Genomic DNA, 12,065 nt, shown 5'->3' on the forward strand with positions numbered 1-12,065 from the left:
GTTGCAGTAGTCAAGCCGGGTGGAGATGAAGGCATGAACGATCATCTCCAGCCCATATGGAGGAACAATGGCTCTCAGCTTGGCAATGTTCCTCAGATGGTAAAAACAGGAACAGACAAGCGACTTTATGTGGACGTCTGAGGAAAGTACAGGTCCATGATTACACCGAGGTTCTTCACTGTCGGCTGAATAAAACGGGAAGCCGAGACTCGGCTGTTTTAGGGAAATATTTGTCTGAGGGGCAAACAAGAACTTCAGTTTTTGCTTCATTTAGTTGAAGAAAATTTTCACTCATCCAACTCCAGACAGCATCCAGGAAACCAAGTAAAAACTGAATCTTAAAAACTTCCTGAGGTTCAAAAGAAATATACAGCTGGATATTATCAGCATAACAATGAAATATCTTTAATTCAATTCAATTCAATTCAACTTTATTTATATAGCGTCAAATCACGGCAATGCCATCTCAAGACGCTTTACAGACAGAGGGGAAAACATAATGAAGGCCAATTCATAACAGCCTATATAAGGAAACCAACAGATTGAGTTGAGTCCAACTCAATCTCCCATCCTGAGCAAGCACACTGGCAACAGTGGGAAGGAAAAAACTCCCTTTTAACAGGAAGGAAACCTCCGGCAGAACCCGGCTCAGGACAGGCAGCCATCTGCCTCTGCTGTGTGGGGGGAAGAGGACAGAAAGACAACAGACAACAGGAACTGCTACTCCCGGCCAGGGAGACCTGCTGAGACAGGAGACATACATGTTAATGATGCTACACTGTTATGGGGGGGGGTTAAAGAGAGAGATAAAGAGAAAGAAGCTCAGTGTATCAGGAAATGTCCCTCAGCAGTCTAAACCTATAGCAGCATAACTAAGGGATGCTAACCATCCCTAGCTATAGGACTTATCAAAAAGATAAGTCTTCAGCCTAGTCTTAAAGGTGGGGAGGGTGTCTGCTTCCCTAACACTAACTGGGAGCTTATTCCATAAGAGAGGGGCCTGATAACCAAAGGCTCTGCCTCCTGCTCGGCTCTTTGAGACTCTAGGAACCACAAGTAAGCCTGCAGTCTGCGAACGAAGTACTCTGCTTGGTATATAAGGAACTATGAGGTCTTTGATATATAGTGGTGCCTGGTTGTGGAGGGCTTTATATGTAAGGAGAAGGATTTTAAATTCTATTCTAGATTCAACAGGCAGCCAATGAAGAGAGGCTAAAACTGGAGAAATATGATCTCTCATGCTGGTTCTGGTCAGGACTCTGGCTGCAGAATTCTGGATCAGCTGAAGGCTTTTCAGGGCATATTTAGGACAGCCCAGTAATAGAGAGTTACAGTAATCTAGTCTCGAAGTAACAAAAGCGTGAACCAGTTTTTCTGCATCACTCTGAGACAGAATGTCCCTAATTTTGGCTATATTACGTAAATGAAAGAAGGCTGTTTTAGTAACCTGCTTAATATGTGGGCCAAAGGACAGGTCAGGGTCAAATATTACTCCAAGGTTTCTCACTGTAGCACTGGAAGCTAAAGTAATGCCATCCAGGTTCATTACAAAACCGGAAAATTTAGCTCTGAGTTTTTCAGATCCAACGAGAATTACTTCAGTCTTATCTGAGTTTAAGAGGAGAAAATTTCTAGACATCCAAGTCTTTATGTCTATGAGACAATTTTGTAGCCTATTGGGCTGATTTGTTTCATCTGGTTTAAAGGATAAGTATAGTTGAGTATCATCTGCATAACGATGAAAGTTTATTCCATGCTGTCTAATAATTTTGCCTAAAGGGAGCATATATAGTGTGAAGAGTATTGGTCCAAGTACAGAACCTTGAGGAACTCCATGACTTACTGTAGTTTGTGAGGAGGACTTGTCATTTACATGAACAAATTGAAGTCTATCAGATAAATATGATTTAAACCAGCTTAACGCTGTACCTGTAATTCCAACCACCTGTTCTAGTCTCTGTAACAGAATGTTATGATCGACTGTATCAAATGCAGCACTAAGATCAAGCAAGATAAGTACGGACACAAGTCCTTTGTCTGAGGCCATAAGAAGGTCATTAGTAACTTTCACCAATGCCGTCTCAGTGCTATGATGAGCTCTAAATCCTGACTGAAACTCCTCGCATAAATTATTTCTGCTCAGGTGGGCATGTAGCTGAGCTGAAACTATTTTCTCCAGAATTTTGGACATAAACGGGAGGTTAGATAGAGGTCTATAATTTGCTATCACCTCTGGATCCAGAGATTGCTTTTTAAGTAAAGGCTTGATTACAGCAGTTTTAAATGATTGTGGTACATATCCTGTCACTAAAGACATATTGATAAGATTTAGTAGTGATGTATTAATTAAAGGGAAAATGTCCTTAAAGAGGCTCGTTGGGAGAGGGTCTAAGATACAGGTGGATGGTTTAGATCAGGAGTCCCCAAACTTTTTCCTGTGAGGGCCACATAACTTTTCCCTTCTCTGATGAGGGGCCGGGGTCAGTTTGTAACAGAAAAAGTGTGATGATTGCAGGAGTGCCTAAATGTAAAAATTTATTGTTTTCCAGAAAGCCACAATCAAATAACCCTTTCTGGATTCTTCACAGAACAAAAGTCAGAAAATAAATAACACTATTAATGAAATAAATAATAACCAAATAACCCTCTCTAGGCTCTTCACAGAACAAAAGTCAGAAAATAAATAACACTATTAATGAAATAAATAATAACCAAATAACCCTTTCTGGATTCTTCACAGAACAAAAGTCAGAAAATAAATAACACTATTAATGAAATAAATAATAACCAAATAACCCTTTCTGGATTCTTCACAGAACAAAAGTCAGAAAATAAATAACACTATTAATGAAATAAATAATAACCAAATAACCCTCTCTGGGTTCTTCACAGAAAAAAAGTCCATGGAACATAAACTTTCTGTTGTGCCGTGCACAGTCTTAACAGGTCCAAGTTCAGCTTAGTTGTCAGAGCAGAATCTCTTACTTAAATGACTCATATGAGCAGTCTCTCAAAGTTCTTGTGTTCCTTCCTTATAATCCTTTTGTAGGTTCCAGTAAGCTTGTAGACCTCGTTGTTTGCAGCTCTCTCTCTCTCTCTCATCAACTTCCCTGTGAAAACCACCAAGCAAGCAGGCTGAGAAACTGAACTAAGTGATGCAGGACCTACACAGCACAACCAGTACCACTACCAGTATGGTTGTGGAGATGGATTTTATCCCAGTAGATTTTATTATGATTATATTTGTTTATACTCAGAATGACTCATTCAAGTCAGAAAAGTGAGCTTACCTTTGTATGTTCATCAGTGTGAACTGTGGGCCTGCATCTGGCTGGTGAGAAGTTGAATGTCAGGTTCCATTCTAGTCACTGCCAGTCTCAAACACTGATGCAGATGTTCATCTGTCAATCTTGATCTCATTGGAGTTTTCAGCAGTTTCATGCGTGAAAAGGTTTGCTCGCAGATATACGTGCTGCCAAAAAGTGTTGACATCTTCATTGCGTGTTTTCTGATGTTAGGGAACCTGTCGTTTGGGAGGGCGGCATAGAAGTCAATGAGACTGTTGGGCTTGAATCCGTCTTTCAGAACATCACAGTTCTGTAACTCGGCCAACTCAAACTGATAAGAAGGCTGGGCTTCATCAATGTCGGCAACAAATGGGTTCTGGAAAAGATGGATTTCTTTTGCATGAACATGTAGTTCACGGAATCGCACACCGAACTCCGCCTTCAGCATTTCCAATGCTTCCACACACTTTTCAGCTGGAAACGGGACCGCTGGGTTCTCTGCAGAGAGGTTTTGTGTAGCAGGGAGATGGATGAAGCTGTGCTTTTTCACTTGTCCCAAAAGCAGCTCTAGTTTCACCTCAAATGCTTTTATGTGGGAATACATGTCGCAAATGAGTTTCCCCTGGCCTTGTAGTTGCAAGTTAAAGCTGTTCAGCATTTCTGTCATGTCTGTTAAAAATGCGAGGTGCCATTTCCATTCTGGGTCCGTCAGCTCTGGCACCGTTTTGTTTTGTGAATGAAGAAATGCGTTAATTTCAGGTAGCAGCTCGTAAAAACGCCTCAAAACTCTGCCCCGGCTCAACCATCGGACCTCTGTGTAGTACAGCACATCTCCGTGCGCAGATTCCAGTTCAGACAGGAATTCTTGGAACTGCCTGTGTTTAAGTCCCTTTGCTCTGATGAAGTTTATGCATGACACCACAACCTTCATGACAGAATCCCACGTCAACACTTTGCAGCACAGTGCTTGCTGGTGAATTAGGCAGTGGACTTGTAGCAGGGCGGTGAGACCCCGTTCTTCCATCTCCCGGTTCATGCGTCCTATTAGACCCCGAGACATGCCCACCATACTAGGAGCCCCGTCAGTTGTGATGCTGGCCAGCTTTGACCAGTCCAGGTCCAACTCTTCCATGGTTTGGTACACTTTGCCGAAAATATCCTCCCCCGTCGTAGTCCCTTTCAGACTTTGGAGTGCTGCCAGCTCCTCGCACATCTCAAAGTTTGCACTAACTCCACGAATAAAAATGAGCAGCTGCGCGGTGTCCTGCATGTCTGTGCTCTCATCCAGTGCTAATGAAAAAAATTCAAATTCTTTTGTCTTCTGCTGCAGCTGGACATATACATTACCCCCGATTTCTTCAATGCGTCTGGTGATTGTACTCGCTGATAGACTCATGGCATTAAATTCTTCTCGGGACACACCTCCTCCGCGACAGCGTTCATGCATTTCTTGACAAACTCTCCATCAGTGAAAGGTTTACCACTGCTTGCTATCAGTTGAGCAACCCGAAAGCTGGCCCGAACAGATGACTGGTTCAGCTGAGCTTGGCGTACAAATGTATTCTGCTGAGCTAACAGTCCACTTTTTAGCTTTGAGAGTTTGTCTGCTCGCATTTGGCCTTGCAAGCTATCATACTTGTCTTTGTGACGAGATTCATAGTGTCGCCGCAGATTGTATTCTTTGAATACCGCCACCGCCTCTTGACAGATGAGACAGACAGCCTTTTCTTTGCATTGAACAAAAAAATAATCGTTTGTCCACTGCAGGTTAAATGCCCTGCATTCTGAATCAATTTTTCTCTTACCTAATCTTTTCGCCATCATTCTGCTCTCTCTTTGAGAGGGGCGGGTTTAGGATTTTTTTTCTGGGGGTTGCCAGATAGGGGCACAGACTGCACAAGGTTGGAACAGAATGTCATGTTATATGCGTGTATAAAATAGTTACTAACTAATAGTTAATAATGAAAATAGTTCATAACTAAGGAACATTTTATTGCAAAAGTCCAACTTTATTATCAAATACAAATACACATATATGAAAAAAAAAATCAAAATGCTTTCTGGTATTGTTCAGGGGGCCGGACCAAATGTGGAGGCGGGCCGTATCCGGCCCGCGGGCCGTAGTTTGGGGACCACTGGTTTAGATGAAGCTATTATTTTAGTTAATTCAGAGGGTTGGACAGGACAGAAACTATTTAGACACAAGTCAGATCCTGGTTCTAAGGATGCTTCAGAGACCACAACAGGCTCAACATTATAGGTAGAAGGAAGAATATTGTGGATTTGATCTCTAATAGTATCAATTTTATTCCTGAAAAAATACATGAAATCATCACAGCTAAGTGAGAAAGGAATACATGGCTCCACAGCGCTCCGGCTCCTAGTAAGCCTAGCTACACTGCTGAAAAGAAACCGAGGGTTGTTTTTGTTTTCCTCTATCAATGATGAATAATAAGCTGTTCTTGCCGTATGTAAGGCTTTTTTGTAGACAATTAAACTTTCTTTCCAGGTTAAGCGAGACTCCTCTAGTCCTGATGAACGCCATCTGTTTTCCAAACGCCTTGATGCCTGTTTTAGAGCTCGAAGCTGGGAATTAAACCAGGGAGCCTTCATAATCTTACCTAATTTCTTCTTCTTTAGGGGAGCAACATTATCCAAGGTTGTACGCATTGAAGCTGTTATAGTATCAGCATGTTGATCAATCTGAGCAGGAGTAAGGCTTAAAGGGGGACTCTAGTAGGAAGTGATCGGACAAGACAGGGTTTTGAGGAAAAACTTTGAGCTTATCAGTCTCAATACCAGATGTTAGAACCAGATCAAGAGTGTGACCATGAGAGTGAGTGGCTCCATTGACATTTTGTGAAAACCCAATTGAGTTTAGAATAGAGCTAAAGGAAATGTTTAAACTATCATTTTCATGGTCAACATGAATATTAAAATCACCTAGTACAATGACCTTATCAGTAGTCAGCACTAACTCAGACAAGAGATCAGAGAATTGGGTCAGAAACTCGGAGTAAGGTCCAGGTGGGCGATACACTAATGCTAAAAGGAGCGGTTTCTCTCAATTCCATTTTGGATGAGATAAATTTAATGTCAGGAATTCCAAGGATTTATAGTTAGTTTTGTGCTTAGGATTAATTAAAAATTCTGACTGAAAAATAGCTGCAACACCTCCTCCTCTGCCTGTAGTTCTAGGAATGTGAAAGTTTAAAGTTAGCTGGCGTAGCTTCATTAATACTAACATAATCCTCTTGCTGTAACCAGGTTTCCGTAAGACAGAATAAATCAATGTGGTGATCACCTATCAAGTCATTGACTAATAAAGACTTATTTGGGAGGGATCTGATATTCAGTAGGCCACACTTTATTGTCTTATTTTCAGATTTTATTAGATCCATTGTTTTTATTTTTATGAGGTTTTCACGATTAACCCCAGAAGTGTTTTTGTGTTGTTTAATTCTTACTGCTGGGGAGTTGTATAAGGTCGGAATGGGGTTTTGGGTGGGCGGCGGCAGGTGGGACGCTGCAGAAAAGTGTGTAGGACTACAATTCTGCCTCCTGGTCCCAACCCTGAGTTGTCAATTTAGCTGACTAATAAAAGAGTCCATACTGCTAGATAAGAGAGCGGCTCCATCCAACGTGGGATGGATGCCATCTCTCCTAATAAGACCAGGCTTTCCCCAAAAAGCGCTCCAATTATCTATAAAACCCACGTTGTTATCGGGACACCACCTAGACAACCAGCGGTTGAAGGATGACATGCGGCTAAACATGTCATCGCTGATTAAATTTGGCAAGGGACCAGAGAAAACTACGGAGTCCGACATGCTCTTGGCAAAGTTACACACCGAAGCAACATTCATTTTAGTGACCTCCGATTGGCGTAACCGGGTGTCGTTACCGCCGACGTGAATTACAATCTTACGGTATTTACGTTTAGCCTTAGCCAGCAGTTTCAGATACGATTCAACGTCGCCCGCTCTGGCCCCAGGAATGCATTTGACTATGGTCCCCGGTGTCTCTAGAGCCACGTTTCTGACTATGGAACTACCTATAATCAGGGTTTCTGCCTCAGCGGGTGTGTCGCCGAGCGGGGAAAATCTGTTAGAAACGTCAACAGGTCGGTGGTGGCCAGTGGGTTTTGGTTTGGGGCTACGCTTCCGCCTGACCGTCGTCCAGCCCGCCTCGGCTCCCGGCTGCGCGGGAACTGCTGAGGGACCGCTAGGTGGGCTAGCTGCCCTGGCTGGTAGCTCCGCACTGGCTAATGGGGGCTTGCTGACTAACTGCTTCCCTAACTGAGTGCGGAGCTGGGCTTCTAACTCAGAGCCTCGCCTCCAAAGCTGCCACGCTGCTACACTTAATACACCTACCGTTATCACTAAAGGAGGCGGAGGAGTAGCTAAACATCAGACACACCGAGCAAGAAAAGGCAGGGGACCGGGGTGTGGGAAGAGAGCTAGCAGCCATGCTAAAACCGAGTGCTTGAGCTGTTTAAGTCAGTAAACAGAAAGCCAAAGATCCCAAAAATAAATGCAATATATAGAACAGTGGTTTGGGAAGATATTGTGCGCTAAAGTGAGTGGTTGGTCAACAATAGATAGAAGTTAGAAAGAAGTTAAAGGAGCCAACGGCTCGTAGCAATCCGCAGTGACACACGCTAGGGAAACAGGAAATGACACAATACGTTACCGCAACGTCAGCACGTCAATCAATGTGTTATGGGCCAAGGCTCTTTAAAAGAGCCTATAAAAGAGCCTATAATATCCTGCAAAGGGAGGAAATATAAAATGAACAATAACGGACCCAGAACGGACCCCTGTGGAGCGGCATAATCAAGAGATGAAGAACACAACTTGAACTTTGCAGGAGAACCATTTAAGTGCCAATCCTGAGACCCCAACCCAGTGTTTCAGCGGAACCTGATGGTCTACTGTATCAAATGCTGAGGTCAGCTCCAGTAACAGTAACCTGCATCGCTATGCATCAGGATGTCGTTGGATACTCTGAGCAGGGCTGTTTCGGTGGAGTGGACCCTGCGAAAACCAGACTGAAAACAGTCCAGGAGGTTCTGTGCCTCTAAAGCAGCTGTAAGCAGCTTGGCAGCTAGTTTGTCTAAAATCTTAGAGATAAAAGGCAGATTGGAGACGGGTCTATAGCTGCTAAAAATGGAGGGGTCAAGCTGAGGTTTATTTAACAGTGGGAGTGTGACGGCACTCCTAAAATAGTCAGGGACCTGGCCGAGGAGAAGAGAAGCGTTAATAATTGTGAGTACACATGGGGCACATAGCCTGGAAGAGATCTTTCAATAGGGATGTAGGAAGAACGTCAAGAGAACAGGGGGATGCCTTCATTAAGCCAACTGATGTGAGCAGCTCTGGTAGAGAAACAGGTGAAAATTTATTTAGGGTTATGGGCTGGGCGGGACGGGGAACAGGAAGTAAAACAGCTGATGAGGACATAGAGCTTCTCACAGATTTTACTTTTTCAATAAAAAAGGCCAAAAAATTTTCATAATTCTCATTTGAGGCAATGGAGGCAGCAGGAAGAGTTGGAGTAACTAAACTGCTAATGGTGTTAAATAAAACTCTAGGATTGCCACAGCTTTTTGAGAATAAATTTTTAATATAGGCGGCCCTCGCATCTCTGACAGCGTTGTTGAAAGAAGCCAGAAGATCCTTCAGGACGAGCCGGTGGACATGCAATCCTGTTTTCTTCCACATGTGCTCGGCTTTTCTACAGGAGCATTTTAAACACCGGATGTTGCCATTAATCCAGCATGAAGGCTTTGCAACAGAAACATTTCTAGTTTTGACAAGTGATACTTTATCTGAGATGGATAAAGTATAGTTATTAAAAAGAGCTAAAGAGAGATCAAAATCATCATAGGAGGAAAAGACCAAATGAAAAGCATCACAAAACACATCAGCAGTAGTTGGAGTTGAGGATGCAGGAACTCCGAGCAGGAGGGACCAACACAGGAAAAGAAAAATGAAAAAGAATACAGAGGTGAACAGAAATAAAAGTATCCTGAAAATAAAGACAGCCTAAGGTAAAAACAAGGTCCAGAGGATGGCCTTTAACCCCTTAACAGTCACACCCCAAAATGCCAAAAACGCCGAAAAAAGACATACCCAAATTAAAGTAGATGCTGTAGTATATTCAAAAGCATGGTCTCTTTGTAAAGAAAACACTCCACAATTATTATTCTATGAGGGCTTTACTGTAAGTATGTTCATGCGCTCTGCAAAGTGACCATTTGGAGTCTCCAACTTCAATAAGCTCTAACTCCAGAACACTTCAACATACAGTCATCAATGAGACTCTAATGAAAGGTGGTATCAAGAGGAATCTTGTTGTTTATTCATATTTACTATCAGTATTATTGAAATTCACCAGGTGATGCATAAACACACTAAAAGCTTATTTTTTCTATTGTGCATTATAATAAAAGAGTCAGAATAAGTTTTACGGTCATCATGTTTATATATGTAAACAATATAATGCCATGTTATGTAATGTAAACAAAATGGAATAATAAAAGACACCTTAACACAATACAATTGACATATTTACAGTCGTGGATCTCTGTGTTTTGAACTATTGTCTGATAAAGAGTGTTTGTAAAAGTAAATGAGCATGATGAGAAGGGGTCCTGGTGGTCTGAAGGGCAGGAATGTAGTCTTCCTCTGGAAGGAGCTGCTCCTTCTTCATCTGAAGAGCTGCTGGGTTTCCATCACAATCACATGACAGACTAATAAAGACAAACAAGAAGTTTTTATCCCACATTAGTCCTGCGACTGTAATAAGTGTATGTTCTAACAGACACGCATCGCTGCACGCATGCACACACAGAGTATGGAAGCGGTCCACACACACGCAGATAAATCAGCAGCAGCTTATTTTCTTTCTATGATTTTGTATTTATGAACAAATGTTTACAACTGGAGGGAAATAGAGGTGCTGTCAAAAATGTTTACGCACGACCCCTTGAAGCCATTTTACATCCCACACACAGAAGCTGCACATCGCCGTGACAGGAATTTTATTGGCTTTACGGCAGCGGGGTCAGAACTGGCGTCAGAGCTGATGGCGAGGTCTGGAAGAGGAAACGTATGTGATGGTCAACCCACTTGAGTTTACACTCAGTGGGTATTATTGGCTAAGGAAGGACCATGGCTCAATCCAGTTGGTCAAAAATGGGGTCAATCAGAAGGAGAGAGCCTACCGGTGCGTCATGCGCAGTTTTATTGAAATAGGAAAAGTCTAAGGTATTGTAGGAGTGTGATATAAAAAGAAATACGGAAAACGTATTAAGGGGTTAACATCTGTGGGTTCAGACACATGCTGAGTAAAGTTAAAAGAAAATTCTTGACACTGATGAAACCTCTGGCAAAGAGGTCAGTCATCATCAACATGTATGTTAAAATCTCCAACTATAACTATGCTGGACAGCTTCATAGTGGAATATAACAAAACAAAACAACTTTAAATAAAATCTAACTGATAAAATGGATTCAATCAAACGTATCAGAACCAGAACCTGATTCAGACCACATCAGCACTTCACAGTGCAGATCCAAAATCCAATTCCAGAGTCCAGGTCCCGTTCTCATGTCTTCATGTCAAACTTTGTTACAATCTTCATCAACAGTTCTCTGTCTGTCTGAATGTCTTCCAGAGTTTTTACATTTTCCCCCTTATTTCCAGTTCAGTTCCAGACCAGTTCTACTGCAGTCCTGGTATGGGACCAGGTCCGTTCTGGATCTGACCTCTGGGTCCTGCAGAATAAAAGCCTCATAACTGGCAGGATGCAGCAACGTCGTGGTGACTTGACAGAAAGTAAAGAACCAGTTTAAACTGGATCCTTAACTTCTTCTTCATTCATTCCTGTTTCTTTAGTTTCATCTGAAATCCAGCAAAGATCCGATTCTAGACCTGAACCAGGACCTGAGACCTGGACCTTCAGCTGATCCATCTACTGTTGGCCTTAGTCTCCTCAGAAATGGTTTCCATGGAAACGTGGATTCAAGAAGCCAGAAAAGGCTAAAGGTCACATGACCCAAGAACTGGACTGATGGTCAGAGGAGGGAAGGATCCTCCCCAGAACCGGGACCCAAACGGGTCCAACAGAGGGACAGATCTCCCCCAGAACCAGGACCTGGGTGGGTCTGACAGAGGGACACATCTCCCCCAAAACTAGGAGAACTGTTCCTGGAAAGTCCTTGAAGAATCCTGGATAACTGACAGAAGCTTCTGGGAGCTTTAACGCTCCTTTAACTTCCTTTAACGCGTGCCTCCACACCTTTAAGATGGAGCTGAAAACCTTCCTTTTCCATGATTCTTATAGTTAGGATATGAGCATCTCCTGAGTTGGAGTCTGCATGTACGGGACCCAACTGTCCAGGTTCTGCTCATTGCTCTTATAGTTATGGGTAGTCTAGCCATCCATTACTTATGTAGCAATGGGGATGTTACCTGATGCACTGAGAAGTACCTCGCTCTATTTCTCTAATATATTAATGTATAAATATATGACAATATTGCCGTCTCTAACTCTTTTTTTCTGCAGGTCTTCCTGAATAAGTGCAGTTGTACATGTTGATCTGTCTTTCCTGTCCTCTCCACCCCAACCAGTCGAGGCAGATGGCTGCCCTCCCTGAGCCGGGTTCTGTCGGAGGTTTTCTTCCTGTTAAAGGGGAGTTTTTTCCTTCCCACTGTCGCCTCGTGCAGCTCAGGATGGAGGATTGGATCCAAGTCATGACTCGAAGCAATCAG

The 12,065-nt window shown here is 42.8% G+C and overlaps 1 protein-coding gene across 1 annotated transcript; it reads right to left on the reverse strand.

Annotated features, from left to right (window-relative positions):
- Positions 1–3,303: 3,303 nt before the first annotated feature.
- Positions 3,304–4,734, reverse strand: LOC306770358 (general transcription factor II-I repeat domain-containing protein 2-like; the record flags this gene model as incomplete). Its single annotated transcript, XM_079259217.1, has 1 exon — positions 3,304–4,734. One exon carries the CDS (start codon positions 4,732–4,734, stop codon positions 3,304–3,306), a length of 1,431 nt encoding a protein of 476 aa, XP_079115343.1.
- Between the last annotated feature and the right edge of the window lie 7,331 nt (positions 4,735–12,065).

Source organism: Telmatherina bonti, assembly GCF_933228915.1.
Source record: "Telmatherina bonti genome assembly, chromosome: 19".
In the NCBI taxonomy this organism is placed as follows: Eukaryota; Metazoa; Chordata; class Actinopteri; order Atheriniformes; family Telmatherinidae; genus Telmatherina; species Telmatherina bonti.